The 22,423-nt window shown below is 42.6% G+C and overlaps 1 protein-coding gene across 2 annotated transcripts in view; it reads right to left on the reverse strand.

The window, feature by feature from the left end:
- The window catches only part of MAPK12 (mitogen-activated protein kinase 12), a 40,094-nt gene extending 19,050 nt beyond the window's left edge, over nt 1-21,044 (reverse strand). For both annotated transcript variants that reach the window (XR_014185208.1, XM_082063451.1), the window contains exons 1-4: nt 20,649-21,044; nt 19,713-19,842; nt 9,446-9,504; nt 8,740-8,851 (exon numbers count right to left, since the gene is read on the reverse strand). Coding sequence is in view for 1 of the 2 variants with exons in the window: in XM_082063451.1 (XP_081919577.1) it covers nt 8,740-8,851; nt 9,446-9,504; nt 19,713-19,842; nt 20,649-20,764 (417 nt within the window). In the remaining variant the exon portion in view is untranslated. The remainder of the gene's footprint in view (nt 1-8,739; nt 8,852-9,445; nt 9,505-19,712; nt 19,843-20,648) is intronic.
- Nucleotides 21,045-22,423: the final 1,379 nt, after the last annotated feature.

Consider the following 22,423-nt stretch of genomic DNA (forward strand, 5'->3'; position numbering starts at 1 on the left):
CAGAACACCGGCTGTAAAACCACTACAGCAAACATAGAAGCATGAAATGCTGTGTCTGCCATGGATGTGCGGGAAGTGGATCGGGATGGGAGGAACTACATACAGAAAGACGAAGTTTGTGATTTGTATGCAGAGACCAGAGAGGATATATGTGCTGCCCATTTTTTTAAGAAATGTATCTGTAAGTAGTTAGACTCCCAATACATTAAGAAAAAGATTATATATTCTGCCAATAGCCATCTTGATCAAGGATATCACAATGACTACTTGCATTCTAAATAATTTCAATGTCCTCCTACTGAAGCCTCTTGACTTTCCAGAGCAGATGCTTAAAATATTCTATAGGCTATTTTTTGCTGGTATGACTGTACACAGTAAGGAAATATCTGGCAGATCCAGGAATTTCTGCATGTAAGAATGTGGCATGTAGAAACAAGAACTATAAGGGCTTCACCCTTCGGAGTCTGAGTTAAAGTAAATCTCTCCTGTTTTGGGGGAAGAGCGTGGTTTCGCTGGCATTCTCAGCTCACTGATGGTTTTCTGAGTGTTTCACAGCACCAAAATCATGTTAACACTTTGGGGAGAACCCCTATATTTTCTAAACACTCCTCTTAATACAACACTACTGAGATTACTTGAAATAGCACTTATTCCTGATGCTAATGTACACATCAGTCTTTCTGTAAGCTCAGATACCAATGGTGTGCTGCAGTGTTTCTTTAACAATAGAAGTATTTTTTTAACTGCATTTTATTATCTCCTGGCAGCTAGGAGCACTAGAACTACGCCAGTCTTCACTCAGAAGGTTTTCCATTACAGTCCAATACCCTGCTGAAACAGGGTCCTATCTTACTGATTCTCCTCATTCAATTATCCATTTGTTGTCAGATTTTTCACTCTTAACATGAGAACAACATCCAGACCAGAGCAGACATATCCTTCGCAATGTTATTACCACTTCATCTGAACAATACTTGAATTAAGAACCCAGTTAACATGAGTGAAGTGCCTTAGAACAAAGGAACTCCATGCATTATCCTGAAGACAATCTTTGGTAGCATGTACAAATCCCTGAATGCAAGCTTCAGATTGTGCTAGGAAGCTATTCAACAGTTGTCTACATTGTAGGCATTCTTGTATGTATATGCAATCTCTACACAAAATAAAAAGCTAATCAAAAGGGAATTAGAAAATAGGAAAAAGTATTCTAGGCAGCACGCAAAATGAAAATGAAGAGTGACTTGGCAGGGAAGGAAAAACTAAAGAGTAAATGGGTGAGAGGGGGAAGGGAAAGCAGAGAAGCAGAAAAAACGTAAATGTGAACAACAGGCAGTAAAATAGAGATGACAAAACAAGAGAATTAGAGCAGTTAAATATTACCAGAGTATGGCAAAAGAAGCATGAACAGGTGTTTGCATGGCCCATGAGCTATCTGTCCATTCTTAAACAGTGTACAAATAATGAAACGGGGCTGCCAGCCACCCCCCAGGCCCCTGGGGACAGGAACCCAATGGGCACTGCTGCAGAACAGGGAGCCGAGACTGAAAGTGCTGGAAACCCCAGCTCCTTTCCACCAACATAAAGACATTTATGTTCAGCTTGGCTTCTGTACTCTTTGACAATACACAGGTTTTCTGTCAAACAAGAATTGATGAAAGCCATTCCAAGTTGCAAGCTCATACTTAAATAAAATTTAATGCCAGACTAAGGTCCGACTAGGAAACAGAGAAAGGAGAGGCACATCATTGTTTTTAAGTAGTGTCAAATCACATTTTTTTGTACCACAGATGAAGTTAAAATTATGATAATTTACAAGGGTCACCAAAGAAGAGAAATGAGTATTTCTTTCTCTATAGAAAGAAGACAGTAAAATGGCGAGAACAGAAACTAACTGACAAACAAGGACTGTATGGGCTTACAGAGCAAAGACCCGAGGGCTTGATACAAATCTTCCTGAACTCAGTACAAACATTCTATTGACCCCAATTTATATATATATTTTAAAATCAAACCTGTATCATATTTTGGCATACAACCAATCCAGAGGTAGTCCACAGAGAGAATGTAGAAATGAAGCCTGCAAAGAACTGACTTGGGGCTTAGCAAAAAATCTCCTCAGCCTTTCAAAATACATCATTCATGCAGAGCTTTTTCTACACATGTTTAACTGTCACATGTAAAGAGGTTGTTACAATACAAGTATGCAATGTGACAAAAATGATGGACAGCCTTCTTGCCTTTTACCAGACATAAATACAGATACCATAAAGTCCTTATGTACTGTACACAAAGAACAAATGCATATTGCAGATAACATCTTTAACACAAAAAAAACCCCCAAACCAAACCAAACCACAAAAACCCCAAACAAAAAACCCCAAACCAAACAACAAAGAGATCTATCAAATTTAAAAGGTGCAAAAGAATAATACGCATTATAAAAATGGGAGGCTAAGCTTGGGAAGTTGAAAGAGTTTTACAACAAAGATCTACAAAGTGGCATATTCCTCCCTCCCAGGTGTTGCGAGTATTTTTTGTTACAATACCTCAACTGAGCACTAGCTAAGTGTATGTTTTGTTCCCCTGCTCCATCAAAAAAGCAATCTAAGTAAACACCAATGGACTGTCTTTAATTCAGATCCAGTAGTCCTTAAAAAGCAAGAGATTTTAATGCAAAACTTGGCAGATCTTTCTACAACAGCTAACTTACTGATATCTGTTAAATAATAAACAAATTGCCAACTCATTTTCTTTTTTGCTCTGCATGCTAGCAATACTGCATCAACCCACTTCCTAGCACGGATAGTGCTGCAAGAATGTCCCTCAAGCCCTGGACCACTCCTATTTCTTAAAGATATTTCCAACTAGGTGCATTTCTACAGTTGGATGAATTGGTTCAGGAAGAATCCAAAATTTAATGGAACAGATACAGTAAAGACTGTTCTCAAATGTTTGCTATGCAATAGGAAATGACAAAAGAGTCTAGTGAATAATGTCTTATTTCCTGCTGGTAATTTTGAGATAAGTACAGTTGTGCTCTTCAAAAATGTGGGGCAAGAGGAAAAATATTCAGGCAAACCACTTATTATAGAAGATTTGACAGAGCTACAGAGACCAGAGAAACCTGTTCACTAAGACTGTCCCAGCAGCCCTGCTGGTTGCCTTGTAGCTGGAATGAGAACCCTGGACACAGCATGGAGAACTTCTTCCTCTTTTCCTCTGCAGTGGGTTGACCTTGGCTGCACACCAGCTGCCCACCAAGCTGATCTCTCATTCCCCCTCCTCAGCAGGACAGCGGGGAGAAAATACACTGGAAAAGCTTGTGGGTTGAGACAAGGACAAGTAAATCACTTATCAGGTACCATCATGGACAAAACAGACTCAAGTTGAGGAAGATTTTCAATGTATTGTCAATTAATAACAGAATAGCATAGTTAGAAACAAAACCGCAAACTAAAACCACCTTCCTGCCCCCTCCCTTCCTCTCAGGCTCAATGCCACTCCTGACTATTCAACCTCCTCCTGCCAAGTGGCACAGAGGAATGGGCAATGGCCAGGTCATCCCGCCTCGTCTCCGCTGTTCTCTGGTCCTCACACTCCTCTCCTCATGCAGCGTGGGCTCCCTCCCATGGGCTGCAGTTCTTCATGAACTGCTCCAGCATGGGGTCCCTTCCACAGGGTGCAGTCCTTCAAGAGCAGACTGCTCCAGCTTGAGTCCCTCAGGGGACACAGGCCTTGCCACAAAACCTGCCAGGAGCCTGCTCCAGCATGGGCTCTCCATGGGCTGCAGCTTCCTTCAGGGCACATCCACCTGATCCAGTGTGGGATCCTCCAAGGGCCGCAATGTCGGTATCTGCTCTGACATGGACCTCCATGGGCTGCAGAGGGACAGCCGGACTCACCACAGGCTGCACCACGGGCTGCAGGGGAATGTCTGCTCTGGTGCCTGTAGCACCTCCTGCCCCTTCTTCACTGACCTGGGTGTCTGCAGGGTTGTTTCTTTCAGATTTTCTCACTCCTCTCACAGCTGCTGCATAGCGTTTTTTATCCCTCCTTAAATACGTTATCCCAGAGGTGCCACAAACATTGCTGGTGGGCTCAAGTTTAGCTCAGGTTCAGAGGAACCGGCTGCATGCGACATGGGGGCAGGTCCTGGTGTCTTCTCATAGAAGCCACTGCTGCAGCCCTCTACTAACAAACTTTGCCAGACAAACCCAATACATCCTCTTTAATTCCTGCTCTGTTTTCTTCAGATACATCAACTATACACAGTTGCTCTGCCTGCCTTCCACATTTACTGACCAGCAGACTTCAGTGTCAGCCTTTGAGGCTTACAAACCCCACTCTATCGGCCTCTGCGAAATAATCTAGGCCACTAGGACCAAAATATGTTTCTAGGCCATTTCACTGCAATTAAATTCATTATTCATCCTTTCCACTGCACTCAACTCAGGCTAATTTTTCACAGTTCATATGTTGCTTGCCTGCAAAATTAGAACAAATGACGTTTTCCATCTCTGGGGAGCAGCATGCCTCTGCTGGAAACCGGCTCCCAGACAGTTACCTGGAACTAAACAGACCACTCCACTTATATGGTCCTTGAGAAAACAATTTTTAGGACATGGCTTTGCAATTAGGGAACTAACTACAAAACTAGAAATCATAGCTCCACTTCTAAAGCACAGGTCAGAGGTGAATTCCCTCTAGTTAAAATAAAGCCAATTTCCTCAAACCTGGATTTAGTTTCTGCATTTGTATATTGGGAATTACCATGTTTAAATGCACAACTGTAGAACAAAAAGGATAATTACTTAGCCTATGTAAAAGGCTATGCGAGTGAAAATCTGCTGAATGAATAACACAAAATCTATGGCAGGGTCAAAGAGAAATTACTAATGTGGGATTCAACAACAGAGTATACTTACTAAGTTTTGTGATGGGACTAAAACTATTTACTTGCCCTTCTGTATCTGTTAAGTACTGAGAGACAAAGGAATCTTGTGTATGCTGTTCCTGAGGTTCTTGTGCAGTAATGGAATGCTGTCCTGTGATGCTATTCATTTTTAATAGTGTTTGGCAATGCAAATATAGATCTGGAAGAATCAGCATCCCAATGGATGTGCCAGGCCTTCGTGTATCAAAACTAGTTCCATATTTCCACTGCACGAGTACATCCCTGTGCAACACAGCTTCAGCACATTGATGCCACTCATCTCTGCACCAGCACAAAGTCTGCCCATATGCTATATGTTGCAGGCACAGGACTGTAAAACCAAAGTTGTACGGTGCAAGCAGCAGCCAAGGAACAACATTCAGTTCAGACACTGCTGTTCCACAGCCTCATTACAACATGTACCTCCAGAGCAGCAAAGGGAATTAAACAGCCATCGCTGCAGGAGAGCCTGGCTGAAGCCTGCAGATATAGGTCAAGGTTTTTCTCCTCTTGGAATTGTCATCAAAAGAAAAAAGAATAATAAGGAAGTAATAGCCTTTTTACAATCAATGGTTTTGTACACCCAAAAAGCAAACACTGTAATTTAAGAACTGCAGTGCCAATCAAGATTGAGGAGTATTTTCATTTCACAGTAATATAGGTTATACATGAACAGGTAGTTTAAAGAGTATCTTTTTGTGTTGTAAGATACAAACTTTAATAATCATGTTTCATTTTTAAAAAGTCAAATAGAAAAAAAGCAGTAGCAATAATAAACAGTATTTAGCAGAGAGGAAGAAAAACATACAAATTATATGACAGCTAATACATTTAGAATAATCTCTGTGAGAGTCAGTAAAATTCAAAGGCATGTTGTTTTGCTATAGCTGTTGGCTCTGCAGTCCACAGAAGTATAAGATCCAAGAGACAAGAGAAAGATTAATATAAACATTATTTCTGAGAAAGAGTTGGGGGTTAATAGTCAGGCTTAACTAGGCTTATAGTCTGGGTTATTCTCTCTCTCTCAAAAAAAAAAAAAAAAAAAAACAGAGAATCACGAAGAATCCCAACAACCCCAAGAACTAACTTAAGGATGGAGTCTGGTTACACCTTTTGTTCAAGTATAAGAAAATTTTACATTGAAATAATTTTATTCTTCCCCAGATGCCATGCTCTAGCTAAGTCCTGACTTACTGGAAGAGCTACAAGATGAAGCTTTTCTACACAGTTCAAAACTAGACGAATCTGAAGAGTCCCTCCTGGCCTTTTATGAATCCTTTAATGATTTCATGGTGTTAAATGCTGGCATGTTACAAAAACAGGCACTAGAAGACAAAATCAAGTGAAGGTGGCAAGAAGCCTGCACGACGAACGGAGAGCTCCAGGAGAAACTGAAACATAAAAAGAAAACATACAAGAGGTGGAAGCAGAGTCAGGTCACCCAGCGGGAATGTGGGGACATTGTCCAAGTATGCAGAGATGGAGTTAGAAAAGGTGAAGTCCACCTGGTGCTGAACCTGGTGAGGGACATAAAGGGCAACAAGAAGGGCTTCTATGTGCACAGCAGGAGCAAGAAGATAACTAGAGAAAATGTGGACCCACTGCTGAATGAGGTACAGCTTCAGGTGACAAGGGACATGGAAAAGGCAAAGGTGGTCAATGCCTTATTTCCCTCCATCTTTAGTGCTAATACTTGCCAAATTAAAGGTCCCTGAGACCACTGGTAAAGTTTGGAGCAAGAAAGACTTACGCTCAGTGGAGAAGGATCAGAATAGGTAACATTGAAACAAACTGGATGGACACATGTCCACAAACCCTGATGGGATGCGCTCATGAATGGTAAAGGAAGTTAGCCAAAGTCATTGTGAGGCCCCTCAATAATATGTGAAAAGTCACAGTGATCAGGAGATGTTCCTTATGATGGGAAGAAAGTAAACATTGATCGTGTCTTCCAAAAGGGCAAGAAGGAACAGGATCAAGGAACTGAAGGCCAGTGAGACACACCTCACTCCCTGGGAAGGTAATGAGTAAATAATTATGGAAAGCACTTCAAAATATAACAAGGACAAGGAGGTGACTGACAGTAGTCAACATGGATTTACAAAAGGGAAAATCATGCCTGATTAACCTGTTAGCCTTCTATGATAAGATGATTGGCTTGGTGGATGATGGGAGGGCAATCAATGTTTTTTATCTTGATTGCAGCAAGGCTTTTGAAACTCTTTCCCATAACACCCTCATACACAGAGGAAGAATGAGTTAGATTCATGGACAGTGAGGTAGACTGAACTGCCTGGACCAAAGCTGATGGAGTCAGTGGGCTGAACTGCCCAGATCCAGCTGGAGGCCCACTACCAGCAAAAACTGAAACACAGGACTTTCCATTTAAACATAAGAAAAAATTATTTCACTGTAGGGAAGACTGAACCCTGAAACAGTTTGCCCAGAGAGGCTGTGGAGTCTCCATCCTTGGAGATCCTCAGAACACAAGTGCACGAGATCCTGAGCAGTCTCCTCAGTTTGACCCTGCTTTGTGCAGTGGGGCTGGACTACAGAGTCTCCAGAGGTTCCTTCCGATCTCAGTGAGTCTGTTAAAAGGCATTAAAAAATTGTGGTGTTTTTGTTTGGTTTTGTTTGTTTGTTTTCTTCCAGTGGACTCCCTCCTGACATCTTTCACAGCTGTTTAATCCAGGTGCCTATATAGTTTGGGCTTTTAAGTGCTTTACCTGTGCTCCTCTCAGCCACCTCCACTCAGATTTGTCACTAAAAATCCACAGCCCTTCCTCTTTACCAAAGCTGCTCCAGACCTGGAGACTTCAGAGACTCTAACTTCATATGCATATTATGCAAAGGGCATATACTTTTTTCAATTTGACAGAAAACATTCAGACATCTGGCTCAGAGGGGTAGTTCAATATGGAAATAATCCAAATGACTTACCTGCTTAAGTTTAGCAATGACCTTTAGTACTTTGCAGAACTGCACTTTCAACACAAAGGGACCAAAGTAGCACTTACTGTGGTCCACGAACACTTCCCAAACCCAGTATGAGCACCAGGAGTCAACGGGGCTCAGAATCTCTTTCCGGGTCAGGGTTTCACCCCAAAATACCACACCTATATGTTAATGATATGTATACCACACCTATCTGTATGTAGCATACCTATATATGTACTATGCATATAAAAATACACCCTCCCCCCGCATTCCCCAATCACATATATGTGTATATAAAACACACACACAAATATATATATGTGTGTTCTTCAAAAGAGCACAGAAAGATACTACACTTAGAGCAGGTTGGGTGCAGAGCACCTTAGCAAGAGTGTATCAGGCCAGTATTAGTAAGCCACGAAAAAATTTTCCAGTTAGATAAATTTTAAGCTGATGGCGTGTCTGGGGGCTCAGTTCGAAGGGACTCCTGTCTCTGAACTCAGTGGTTTCATTCTTAGTCTCTACGCTCTCCAGCTGGGCACAGCACAACATGTGGCAAAGCAGCAATGTGATCAACTACAGGGACTTCCGGTGTACTCAAATAAGGAAACCAAGGTCATCTTGGATCAACATACTATACAGATCTTGAATGACTTTTCTTTTTGCCTGAAAAAAGGCACAGACAAAACCATGATAGAAAAAAACCCCAGATAACATTTATCATCACAAAACAACTTCTATGCAGAATGTCACCACAAAGTGAGCTAAATTTTTATCTTGCTATCAAATCATAAGTATTTACAGATTTCCAAACTGGTTTATTAGGAAAAAAAGATTGTGGGATCAAAATAATATCAATAGTGTCAAACCTTTAAGCCTTTCAACATCTGATATACCAGGAACTGGATTCGGTCTTCAGTTAATTTCTCATGCTTCATTATCTTGCTCAAGTCGGTTCCCATAAAAGGCATGACGAGGTAGCTAAAAAAAAAAAAAAAGGACAGAATAACTTTGGCAAATAAATTCAACTATAACTGTATGTTATAGTTCAGTGACAACAATAAATTATAGATAATTCCATTTACCAAACAATCCCATCATCATCCCCCTGCCCTCTGTGTTTCTCTGGTTTTATCCATTTTGACAGTCATAAAGAGCTACAGCCCAACCCTGTCACTAATTATGGGAAGTTACTAGTTATAAGAAGAGTGCAGATTCTGAACTAGTTAGAAAGAACCTAACCAAGAGCTATGTGATATTTCAAAGGCACCTACACAGAAAGCAAAGGCATACACGCAATGCTATTTATCTCACAATCATTATCATAGCTTTGAACCAGCTGCCATCTACTGAAAGAAGTACACACCTTATAAGACAAGTAACTGGTTCTAAGGACAATCTGAAAACATCAGCCTACGAATTTTGAATTTGCACATAAGAGTTATATAACAATGAAATTCAGAAAAAAAAACCCACAACCACGAAGCGACAATTTTGGAATTCTCCATTTATAAAAGCAACAATCCTTCCTGTTGCACAAGTGATGATGCCCTGCTCCCACACACAAGAACTTACAAGTCATTAAACTTCTCCAGGGTTACATCTGGTGTGAACACATCCAATATTCCAATGACCTAAAAGTAAGACAGGATGGAGAGAAAAAAAAAAACAAACATGGATTAATATTAACACAAAAAATCCTGAAATGCATAATAAGTGAAAAAATGTGACAAAAAATATTTCCATAGTGAGATGTTAGCTACAGACACAATGATGGCAGAAAGAATACCTAAAGCAGTGCCTAGCAACACCAGGATTTGTTATGTGCTAAATTTTGTAACTCTGAGGGCTATTTGACCCCGTGATAAAAAAATAAAAAAAGATGTATTTACTTGAACAAAAAGTTTGGAGGCTAACAGTTTCATGTAAGAGGAAAGAGCACCTTCTAATTTGAACCACTAAAGTGACAAAAATAAAACAGACAAATTGGTTTATAACTTGAAGCAATCATAAGCACTATGCACCTAGCTGGGCCTGCTGCTTGTCAATGAGGAACACTTCAGATGTCTTCTAATTTCAGTAACAGGTAATTGAGGTACACAGACTACAATATCTAATTGGGAGTATGGAGAAGAAACTAGAACAAGACCGTCTTTATAAAGACTAAATTATCAAGAGCTTAATATGATTTACTATGGCTTATACCTTAGGTTCTCCTTAAGAATATTTTTTGTCAAACAAAATCATTCTATATCACTCAACCAAGAAATAACCATCTAGTAAGACAGATTTCCCACCACAGTTTTTCCTACTACGGTGCTTTTCAACAGAACTACATGAACTGACTAGATGCATTACGGTAACTGCCAATGCTTCTCTCCAGCCCATTAAACACCACAAAACTAAATATACAGAACTTGATGCTCCAAAAGGTGTAGCTGGAATTGTCTGCAGCCAGATGTCAGCTTGGATGCTGATAGCACAGACTTTTAGAGTTGCTTCTTTTCTACTACTAATTCACCACCATTTCTGTCTGCTCAGAGGAAGCCTCCAAAACCCTGGACGGCTCGTGGTGTTCCCCAGGCGCAGGCTGCCGTGGCAATAGGGCAGTGCAGGGGTTTGCTGGAAAGCAAACTGAAAGACTAGTAACCTTTATCAGCTTGTTCAGACCCATCTCCACAGCCATACGATTTAAGGACATCAGACTGTACATCAAACTAGAACTGTATAAAATTAGAAACCACAAGAAAGAAACTGGGGTAAAAGCATATTATGCTGTCTGATGTTACCATCAAAATACTGAAAGGACTGAAAAATCCACCTTGATAACAATAAAGATGGATTTTGGGCATTACTACTATGTCTTAATTACTAAAAAAACCCAAGAGTTATTTTAAAAAGGTATGTGAAAGTAAAGAGAAGCAATAGCAGAAATGCAGGAAAAAAATGCAAGAAAAGAAAGGCAACTTCCTTTTCCTTAAAACTTTAAATAAAATTCTCCAACTGTGATGAAATCCTTACTGTATGTATTTTTATCTCTTCCACATTCAGGCAGAACTACTACAGTTAATCTCGATATTATCAAAATGTCACAATGATGAACAAGATAGAAAAACTAATAAAGAGGAAGACAGAAAATTACAACTCTTTTTCTTTGTAGCCATGTATATCTTTGAAAAAAATCACTAATATTTTCCTGAGGACTGCTATATGAACCTAATTAAAGAAGAATAATATAACTGCCATAAACCAATAATTAAACTCACAGAGGATGTGGGTATTATTTGAAGTAATACCTTCAGTGCTAACATCACAGCAAGATTTTTTTTTTTATGACAGTTTTACATAAGGTTTTCAATTTCTAGGTGGAGGAAGGGACAGAAAGGGAAGAGAGAGGAATTAGGGAGATGTATGTAACAACAACAGAGCATAATGCAGCTCTGTGGGCATTTCCTAAGGCAGCCTGTACACACACAGAGCACACACAGCCAGAAAAGTTGTGTGCTCTCCAAAGATTTCAGTATTAAAAAAAGGAAGTTAATGTTTTAACAGTAATCTTATCCAATACGCACTTCTTCCTCTATTAATCCTCACTTTTTCAGAAGTCCTGCTTGTTTTCTTCAATGGGATATTTCCATGTCTTCATTTACCTAAGCAAGAAATGTAAGAAAACAAACCCCACCACGTGTGACTGTAGCAGTGAAAGGCACAGGGACACCACCACCACAAGAAGGGACACAGCAGAGGATGGGACAGCATGGCCCTGTACCACATTCATCCGCCCCGAGGTGTTCTCAGGCACCCGCTGCGAAACACGGGGGAAGCATGAAGAACACATCTCCATAAATAACATACCAGTCCAAAAAACACACTTAATGAAGCTGACTCATGTTTTACTACTTCTCCATCGAAGTAAACTACTTCTCCATTGAAGAGTTCCCAGTAGTTACTTAATACTGCCTGAGATACCACATAGATTACTGCAGAGGTAATGTTGCAAACTGATGGAGACAACTTGATCATTGCTGCGATCCTCTGCAGTGAAGAACAGCACCGAGACCAACGCTCAGCTCCTGCTGAAGGGGATTTTAAATGATAACCAGAAAATGTTTTTAACATGTCAAAGACTTCACAGTACTTCTTTTCTTGTTCTTACTTCAGCTTTCTAAAAATCCTGAAATGCATTTTAGTGTCCAAAGTGATGAGACATACTAATAGTTAATCCATTTAAAAATAAAAGTGAGGGACCCATTTCCTTTTCCTCACTGATCTTTATTTAATAGCTGTGCTTTGGGATGATTTTCCTGTACTGGAACAGAGTCATTAGTGGGTCACATCTTTCTAATGATATGTTAAGGACAAGGAGGTACAGGATAAAATAAATCCTCTGAGGAAGACACAACTCCAGCTACTTCTTCAGGAAAAGAACTAGACAAAGTGTAGGAAAGTCCCTTCTCCAAAATACCACAGAAGATCCTGTGTCTGTCTAAAATGCTCTCAAGTAAATACAGTATTTGTAAAAACAAATCTTTACAATACTTTAAGATAATGTCCTAGCACAAAAGCAAGCCCCATAAACAATTACAAGAATCTTTTATTTTTCATACTGTGGCCCATATGAAATGTAACAGAGACATCTGTGAAACCTTCTGTAGATCTATTTTTATGTTATTTCAACATGCATACTGATACTATCAGAGATGGAAGCACAGCTGAGGAATGAACCCGGTACACTCTGCAATGGCAACAAAAAGCATCTGTGGAAACCAGCAGGAACACTGCCCTTTCAGAGTCTCTTTTTTTCCCCCATTAACCCTGCCAAAAGGCAATTTCTCAGATGAACTGGCCCACAAAGGATGCACCTCGCTTCCTACTGCTCATCTAACTAAAAGCGAACCAGGATTTCTGCAGACTCTACTGAAATACCTTCCTTGCTTTTACCTCCAAGAGAGAGTGTGATACTGTGTCTCTCCCACCGTCCTGCAAAGAAAAACCACAGTAACAGCTAAATTACCCATTTATTGGTCTAACTTGTTTTCCACAGGTATGCTTTTGCTCAATATATTTACTTTGCTGATTGTGTCTCTTTCCCATGAACCAGTGGGGGTAGGTGGCAATGTCTCCAGCCTTTCTCACCCCTACACTTGGTATGTGTCCTGTCCTCCTCTCCAGACATTTATAATGACCACCCTGGCCAACTTTAACTACTGTCAACAAATAAATAACAGCTTTGTGTTGGTACGGTGGTTTCTGCCCTACCCTCCTCACCTGCCTCCTTTTCCAAATGTTATTCCGGCAGTGGAGCACAACAGTGACGAGTTCCTCATCTCTATCCTGCCCTGCACTTTGATGTCTTCGATTACTTTTATTCAAGGACCGTTCCACTGCATTTCTGTAAAGGAAAGTTTCTAATGTAAGCAGCAGCACATCAACGAAAGACTTGGATCTTGTATAAATTAATAAGTAATGTAGGTTATGCCTCTTATTCAGTAAGTGCTGCTTTCTCTTGCAGATGTTATGCATGAAAACACAGTGAAGTTGAGTGACTTTGGCACTCGGGCTACAAACACAAGTACATTTTTAAGAGAGATCCCTGCTGGGGTGGTGCTGAACTACATATTACGCTGCATTAAATTTTCTGCAGGGTTAGCTTCATGTTCCTGCGCTGTTCCACACCACAGGGCACCTGCATCCTTTTACTACACTAAGAAGTCTCAATGTTTTTAAAATTTTAACTATCCACACACAAGGCTTGCACCACAGTCACCTTTCTTCCTCACTGATTACTGCTACATGACACAAAGGATGGCTGCTGATGGACTCCTGCCAGTCAGCACACCAGCAGGCACAAACCATGCCCATGAGTGTTACTACCCTCTTCCTTCAAAGGACCCATATGTAACACTTGGACAGATCCAAATCCTGCGGACAGACACATCTTCATCTCTGGACTGGATGCCAATTCAAAGAGAAAAGATCTGGGTTTCGGTGTTATCTTATTTTCATTTACTGGACTAGGCTAATAAGTCTGCTTTATTTACCCAAGGCTGGGGTGTGAATAAATGGCTATTAGCTGAAGCCCAGCTTAGGTAAAACATCTATTAGGCAGGTTTGTAAAAATAAGCAGAAGTGACCACTGATACTACTGTTTTGATTTATTGGCTTTTGAGTAGCAAAATGAGTGACTCTGGTGGCCTGTCAGCTCCCTCGCTGTGCTAGGCTTTTACCCGCGGAAAAACACCCAGGAGTGTTTCTCCTCTACAACCTTCTGACAGCAATAAACAGTTATAACCATATTTTTGCTTTCATAAGGACACTTGCCACCACCAGCCAGGATTCCCAAACTGCACTTTACTGGCACTTATGTACCCAAAGGGTGTCAATTTTTAGCTGGTGCGGTCCTGCAGGACTTGCTGCGGGAAAACTAATGCAGTGAGTGTGCTTCCATCTGTAAAGGCATCACTCATTTACAGCTCCCTTCTTGGTCTGATATTGTACACTACAGAGGCTGCTGCTCTTCAAATGCTCATGTCAGGCTAGATGAGCTGCAAAAGGTGACAGGTTTAAGACTTTTTCAGGCAAGAACATAGAGTGCCCCACCATTTTCTCTGAAACAAACCCCTCGCTTGATTGATACTGTGTAGGTGTAAATAAAAAGCCCAACATTTTTTCAAAATGAAGAAGTCAACAGAGTTAAATATTAGCCAACCTAGAAGAGAGGGCCTCAACCATCCTCAAAAACATAACTGCAGAGAGAAAGACAGTTTGGTGTCTGTTGGATACCCGAGTTCCTTCCAGAAGGTGGAAAAAAAGCTACATGGTTCTCATAATACAAAACATACACCGGTCTTCAGATGTGGGAATACACCAGAGAATAATTTCCACTCAGAGCAATGACTCAGAGTACAATATAGAGCACCTTTAAACAAATACTGCAGTTGCCTCTTATACACAGGGTTTCCATGAAAAGAAACCATCTGCAGAACATTAACTGACCCCAAAACTATTAAATGGGCATTTGTCAAAAAGTTTATGCCAGAAACACATTCAGAATTTAAGTTGGTAGAACTGTGTCAGAATTACTATATGTGCTAATATGTATACATAGGTATATCCATACATACACAACATACTTGTATACCGCACTTTCATATATTCCACACTCTGTAGTGACACAAGACATCACCATGAGCAGCTGCTTCTCTCTCCCTCTCCCCAGTGCCATCTCCCCTCACCAGCTGTTCTGCACTCCTGCTGCCAACTTCAAACTGGGAGGTGAGATGGGCACCAGGACTGGACCAGTAAAGGCACTATGCAGTTGTTCTAACAAGTGTGGGTATCACGGCATCACTTCCAGTCTAAATGCATCATAAAATCCAAGTTCTTTGCCAAATAAAACTAAAGGCTCTGCATCTCTGCTTACTTGTCTGGGTTTAGCTTTGCATGCACTGACATCTCTGCTAACTTCAGAAGAATACATGGATGCAGAGGTATGCAAATGTTTGAAAGCCAAAGTCAGGGACAAAGTTAGCACATTGGCCATATTTTTAATTGTTTTGGTTTTAAGTTGGAGCCCTAACAGATAGTTTTAAGGGTCCTCACTTTGAACTCAAAACAGAAAGAAATGGGGAACAAAAGCAGCACTAGTGAAAAAATCTTTCTAAAGGCAAACAGTCTGTTCTTCTATACAAGATGTAGCAGATGCTGAAGAAAAAAAAAATCAAGAGCTGCTAAGGCTGTAGTGGGATGAATACTTCAAGCTAGGATGAATAAAGGAAGCGGAAAAAAAATCACAACAAAACCCCAGTGCTTTCTTCATTCTGCTTTAGCTGTTTTTATTCCTCATTTTCACACCATTCCCTCTCTTGTGCCAGAATATCTGTTTATGCAGCTACACAGTGATCCAGCAGCTTATACTGCTGGAATCTAACTTCTCTTTTTGGCAATGTCTGAGGAATTGATCTGGGTTAGACTGCTTGTTAGGCAGCAGCAGTAGTTCAGTAGCTTATGATGTTTGTGAAACATCCCAGGTCCTCTCAAATTAAAAGCCCTACAGAAAAAAAAAAAAATATATATATATATATATACACACACATATATATATCAGTGTAATTAAAGACAGAAGACAGTGATTTATCTTCCAACAGCCAGGTGTCACTCTCTTAACATGCAGCCTCTGCCTCATGGTCCTCAACATCATTTTTCTTCTGTATTGTTTGCCAGGGGTTGATGAGAAGTCGCCTGCTACCAAGTTTGCACAGTTCATATAGAAATACTCCTCACTATACTTAAGTAATGTCCTGCTTGAGAGCCATCAGGGAGCACAAAGGTCCAGCACATATAATGAAAGCAACCAGCAACCAGAATGGCCTCCTCCTGAAAATGCCTAAATAGACAAGCAAATTAAGCCATGAGTCAGCTTCACAGAACCACAGAATCACAGAATTGTTTGGGTTGGAAGGGACCTTAAAAATAATTTAGTTCAAGCACCCTGCCATAAGCAGGGACACCTTCCACTAGACCAGGTTGCTCAAAGCCCCATCCAACCTGACCTTAAGCACTTCCAGGGATGGGGCACCCACACCTTCCCTGGGCAGCCTGTTCCAGTGCCTCACTACCCTCATGGTGAAAAATTTCTTCCTTATATCTAATCTAAATCTATCTTCTTTCAGTATAAAGCCATTACTCCTTGTCCTATCACTACACGCCCTTGCAAAAATTCCCCCTCCAGCCATCTTGCAGGTCCCCTTTCGGTGCTCAAAGGCTGCTGTAAGATCTTCCTTGCAAGCTAAAATACAGTTCCAGTAAAATTCAGCAGGATGACTACTGTATTTGTCTTTACAGGACTCCAGATCATCCTACAACCCTTCCACATTAAGGAGATGAATATATTCCTCAAAGGGTCTATAATGGAGGTCATGCAGGGTATTACATAGAAGTTTTCCTCTTTTCTTCACTGAAGCATGACATGCTGATGAATTGTATTACTGTGGCATAGGCTTAATGGTATCTTCTGCTACCTTAATGGAAGATCAGAGATGCTATTTTTAACACAATGTGTCAGACCACTACAATTTCTTCCATCATTCTGAACACAGCATAAGGTTAAATAAACTATGATAATGTATTGCTATATGCTTAATAACAACACTTCCCTAAAAGCTATGAAAGCCAGAGATGGTCCATCGAGAGGTAATTATGGCGAAACAAACAAACCATCACACTTTTAATGTAATCCAACAGCAAATGCATCACCTTACAGAAGTAATTTTAAAAGCAAAACAGATCAGAGGGGCGAATTGGATGTAATTTTAACTACCAAATTAACAGAACCTTGAAAGAATTTATATCCTGAAGTAGGAAAAAAGCAAGGTGGAGATTTTAATTCAATCCATCATGGATGTATCATTAGATCAGCTATCACACACCACCTCCTCTACATATGTAGATAACCAACACCCAAGAGAGAGATAACAGTGGCACGGCAATTTTATTGTGGTCTTTGAAACAATTCAATTTTATTAATTTTTAATAGGAGTTGTATCTACAGGACAGCCAGAAAGACAGATAACTGCTATTTTATAGAAGTGTACTATAACATACTAGTTAATAGAAAAATCAGGAAAGCTCCTTCAATCAGTGTTCTGTTTCTACTAATTCCTGTTATAAGGAGATGTGCACCCACGTGAGTGGGACCCATTCAGAACTCCACAGCCAGATCCACAGAAGCCGCAACGGTAATGACAGAGGATGCACATCTGTCCTGTCACATGTCATTAAAGGTGTGCACAGCACACTGGGGGCTGCTGATGTGGATAAGAAAGGATCTTACTCTCTGCCTGCAAATCCATCATTTGGCAGAAACATGCAAAAAGAGGCTCTTTGACAGAATGGTCAACGGGGCAGGGGGAAGGGCTGGAAATCCTGACAAGGAGCAATATTGCCATTCTGGTTTAATTCTGGATGGGTGGAATGGTTAAAGGAGTATCCTGAGATCAGCGCAGGCATTAGAAATCCTAAAAGGTGTTGTTGCTATTCATAATTAACTACGGGTGAAACGACTGACAGAAGGGTGTGAGACCGGGGTGGTGGATGGAAATTCCTTGATGGGCTGTTCTGCCATGTGAGCCTGGTCACGGAGGGGTGGAGCAGTCACCTTCTGACTCACCGGTGCCCAAATATCCCTGCAGGATCATTTATTCAGTCTTTGTTCTCTAATGAGTAGATGCCATAATTCATGGCAAATCTTTTCTTTAGTACATAGACTAGATTCTTCTTTCTGTGGCCCAAACTGTTTCCTAAGACTGTAAATTATTCCCTTCCTTCATATATGTTGATGTGTAACATTTACAGATTGTGCTCATGTTCCCCAGGGAGCATTTTCTTCTAGACTCTTTAATCATCAAACAAGCCCATGGAGGGGTTCCAGAGTATTATCCTGAAGGGCATACACTGCATAAAAACCGCCAGGAGTGGAAAATGCTACCCAACCGATCATTCTGGGAAATGGAAGAAAAATAATCTCAAAATTCTGGACACAGTTAGGAGCTTGGCAACTGCACAAGCTGCTCTGCTCCCAAATGTTCAGTAAAGAAAAAGCTGAGAGTATGAAAGTCCATGCATGACACAGAAGTTCCCTACAAACTTTAACTCTTTAACATATACAGCAGTGGTTATGAAGCAGTTACTTCAAAGGAATCAAGTAAAATTATCAAAGGTATTAAAAGATTCAGACTAAAATATTAACAGGCACACAGGTTCTTAAGCCTACAAAAAGGTCTGTTTTTTTCTGAACAGTCAGGATATCCCACAGATTATTCTTCAAAATGAAAGTATATATTGTTGGTACACACAGTGTCGGTACCATAACATTAAATGGCATGGATAGGCTATTGTTATAACCAGTTTCTCTTATCCTCACTTTTGATCTCTTAGCTTTCTTTGAAGGCCATCTGATGGGACTATACTCTTAATCTCCCACATTATTAACATCTTAAAGCAGATTCTTATGCACCAATTTAACAACTCCCTCCAAACTCATTTTTTTTCACATGCATTCATGACGAACAGCATTTAAAGCCACTACTGTGATCCTCCAAGCCCACTCTGGGACCCTTCTCACCTGGAGTCCATGTTCTGATTCCACAAAAACTGTTTTAATACAATTTTCTTGTTCTTGACTTTCTTCTTAAACTACTAAGCACCATTGGGATTAAGTACCTTTATCTCAATGACACTTTCAGCACTTCTTTCTACAGCTGTTTTTCTTTCACATTATGTCGGAATCTGTGCAGAGCTCTGCATCCTATTCTCTGCTTCCCCATAAAGCAAATTATTTAGTAATTCATGAACTTCTCCTGTTTCATATTACTACAAATGCAAAACTTTCAAATGCTTCATGGAAGATAAAAAAAAAAAGGAAAACCCTACCCCCCTCCCCAAAGATATGCATGTGTACCATAGCCATCCTCATGCAAGTTCAGAGAAAAAGAGATGCCAGCACCTGAGACACACAGGTACAGACCCATGTTCTGCCTTCTCCTGCACCTCACTGGAACGCAGTGATGGAGATGGTAATTTCTGGTCCTTGATCTCTCTCACTAGCTCAGAATGCAAATTCCACTGTGGTCCTAACCTTCCCAACCCAACCTTTCCTACATGGAAATGATGTTTCCCACGGGATATTCTAGTTTGTGCCAACTGAAGGACAGATGGACAAAAGACAGGCCAAAAGTTTCCTGAATTCCACTCAGATACATATCTGCCTCATCCAAATCTGCATATTTTCTTTGTTTTTAGGGTTTTAGCCTTTTGGAGGATATCTGCTAACCACCCAACTCACGTTTTCGTGCTTCATGTGTTTCAGGAGGCGCAGCTCTCGGTATGCTCGTTTGGCAAAGAGTTCAGACTGAAACGGGCGGTACAGTTTCTTAATGGCCACTTTAGTACCACTTCTTCCATCGACGGCTGAGCTGTAAGGGATTAGGAAGAGTTTGGTGAGCGAGGACTGAAGCGAGACCGCAAACCCCACCAGCCCACCGGTGCTGGAGAGCAGCTGCATCCTGCCCTGCCCAGCCCTCAACCCACTGCCTGCCAGTGCCTGCACGGCCTCCCTGTGCCCAGGGAGGAGACCACAACCCCAGAACACCTCACTGGCAGCACCCAGCGTCTAGTTTCACTCCTTTAAAAGGCTGCCAGGCTCGGCGATGAAAAGCTGCCAATTTTCAAAAGCTTTAAAGAGGAACAGCTGGGGAGGGTGGGAAAAAAAAAAAGCCTCAAATCCCCCAACAGCACAAACCCAAATCAAGTGTCCCGTCCCGAGGGCCAGCACCACGGGTTTTGGGGACGCTGCAGCTCCGGGAGAACCGCACCCCGCGGGCCGGCTCCGAGTCTGGCGGTCGCGGACAGCGCTCCTCGGGCAGGGCTGGGGCTGCGCCCAGGGCTCTGTTGCTCCGGGACGCAAACACGCGTGGGACGAAAGGCGGCACGTCCGCCGGCTGCCCCACCAAGGGCCGGGGTTCCCCCACGGCACAACCCGGAGCCCGGCTCGGGGTCGCCCAGGTGGGCAGCGGGGCCGCCCCACTTCGCCCCCGCGGGGCCCGGCAGCACCGGGCGGGGCCAGGCTGGGTCAGACACAACAACTGGGAAAAGTTGTCAGGGAACAACGCGAGAGAGCCCTGGGCTGGGCAGCATGCCCCCGGCCCGGGGACAGGTCACCGCGGCGTCCCGCCGGCCCCGGCCGTCCCCTCCCGGGGCTGCCCCTGCTCGCCCCGCTCACCAGACAGCTCCGTAGGCGCCGGACCCCACCGGCTGCAGGTCCCGGTAGCGGTCCCGCACTTCCCAGAGGGTCTTGGTGATGTCCTGCCGGTAAAAGCCGTTCTTGGGGGAGGCCATGGCGCTGCGGCCCCCGCCGGCGCCCGCCGACAAAGAGCCCGGGCCGGGGGGAGCGGGAGCGGCCGGCGCCGCCGAGCCGGGCTGCGGCGAGGGGCCGGGCTTGGGCGAGCGGCGCCTCCCGCCCCCGCCCCGCGCACCCCCCGCGGGGGGCCCGGTCGCCCGCCCCGCGCCGCCCCCGGCGGGGCTGCGACGGGCACCGGGCGGGACCGGCACCGGCACCTGGGGCTGCGCTCCGGGCGGCACGGGGCTGCGTGGTGAAAGGGGAGTCCCGCCTGCCAGCGCCCGGAGCACGCGTGGGCGGGGAAGCAGGTGCCGAGGCTCTCGCTGCCTGCACAAGTCCTTGCTACGGAGCCGAAAGTAAATCCATCCCAGCCCTCTTGTGCGTGTACACGCCACAGTGTGGCACTTCACTCGGGGCTCCTTTTGCGGTCCTGTTTTGGATCTGATGGAATGCATCCGGCCTTTACAGGAAAGCGTTAAGGAGTGTGAGGGGCTGTAACTGGTGAGAGCTGGGAGCACAAGAGCGAGCTCTCCAGCGACCTTTGCACGGAGGTGTACGGCTGAGGGCTTCCCGGTTCGTCGCAGGGTCAGACCCCACGTTTCAACAATAGCTAAAGAGAAACAACCCCACGCGTGATTCATGTGCTCAAAGCAAGTGGTCCCATATGCGTGTCTGGTGAGATACGAAACAGTTTCAAGCAGCAGCTTGAAACAATTGCCGTGCTGGAGTACGGATAATAGCGACCTCAGTGTAGTAAATAGGCCTGGACGGGCCCGTGTGAGGCAAAGACCTTCTCTACTTTTTTTTTTTTTTTTTTTTACTTGTAATCTGGGCGAATATAATTAATGTTTTTGCCCTTCGGGGTCTGGTAAAGCCTTTGTTTTGTCTGACTTCACCCCTGAGCAATGTTGCAATGTTGCTGAGGTTAGATAATTCAGACTTACTGTCACTAGAGTTCAACTTGTGGCTTTGCTCGAAAGGGACAATCTGGCCAAGTTTTGTTGTTCCCAGTGCTTCTTTGTAGTTGCTATGGGCCCAGACTTTTTCGTGCCTGACTCCCAAATGTGGAAGAGCAGCCCTACCCGCTCTCCCTACTCCAGTCAGGTACATGTTGGGTACAGGTGGAAAACATCCCGCTAGCGGTGTGTTCCAGCGCTGCTCTCTGCTGTCCTGTGACCTGTTTGACTCTCTGGCTGAGTGACAATGGAAACAAACCTTCTGACATTTGGCAGGTAACGTGAGGCTTGTGTCAAGTGTTAGATTAATGATACACATTTGTTTTTAAAATCTACTGTCCCAGCAGATTTATTATTATTATGTTTTTTAATTTCTGACATCACTTTTATGCCACGTTTGCCATTCAGATGATGGCTGGAGTGAAATGTGCTTTGGGCAAGGTGAAGGATAGAGCAGCTTCTGCTCAGTTTTGAGCCAGTCCATTAGTTAAATTGCTTTTAATGACAAATATTTATGTTTCTAATATGATAAGAATTAGTTCTACTTTTGATCCCTCATGTACTTTTCCTTTATCCAGTTATGAAAAAATGATGCTTTCTTACTGCTTGCTTTTTATCAAGGCATAAAGTAGATGATTTTGATATAGCAGATGAAAGTACTAACCCAGCAGCAAGATGATGAACGTCACTCTTGTGCAGAAG

This window comes from Streptopelia decaocto (assembly GCF_964273445.1).
Source record: "Streptopelia decaocto genome assembly, chromosome: 1".
In the NCBI taxonomy this organism is placed as follows: Eukaryota; Metazoa; Chordata; class Aves; order Columbiformes; family Columbidae; genus Streptopelia; species Streptopelia decaocto.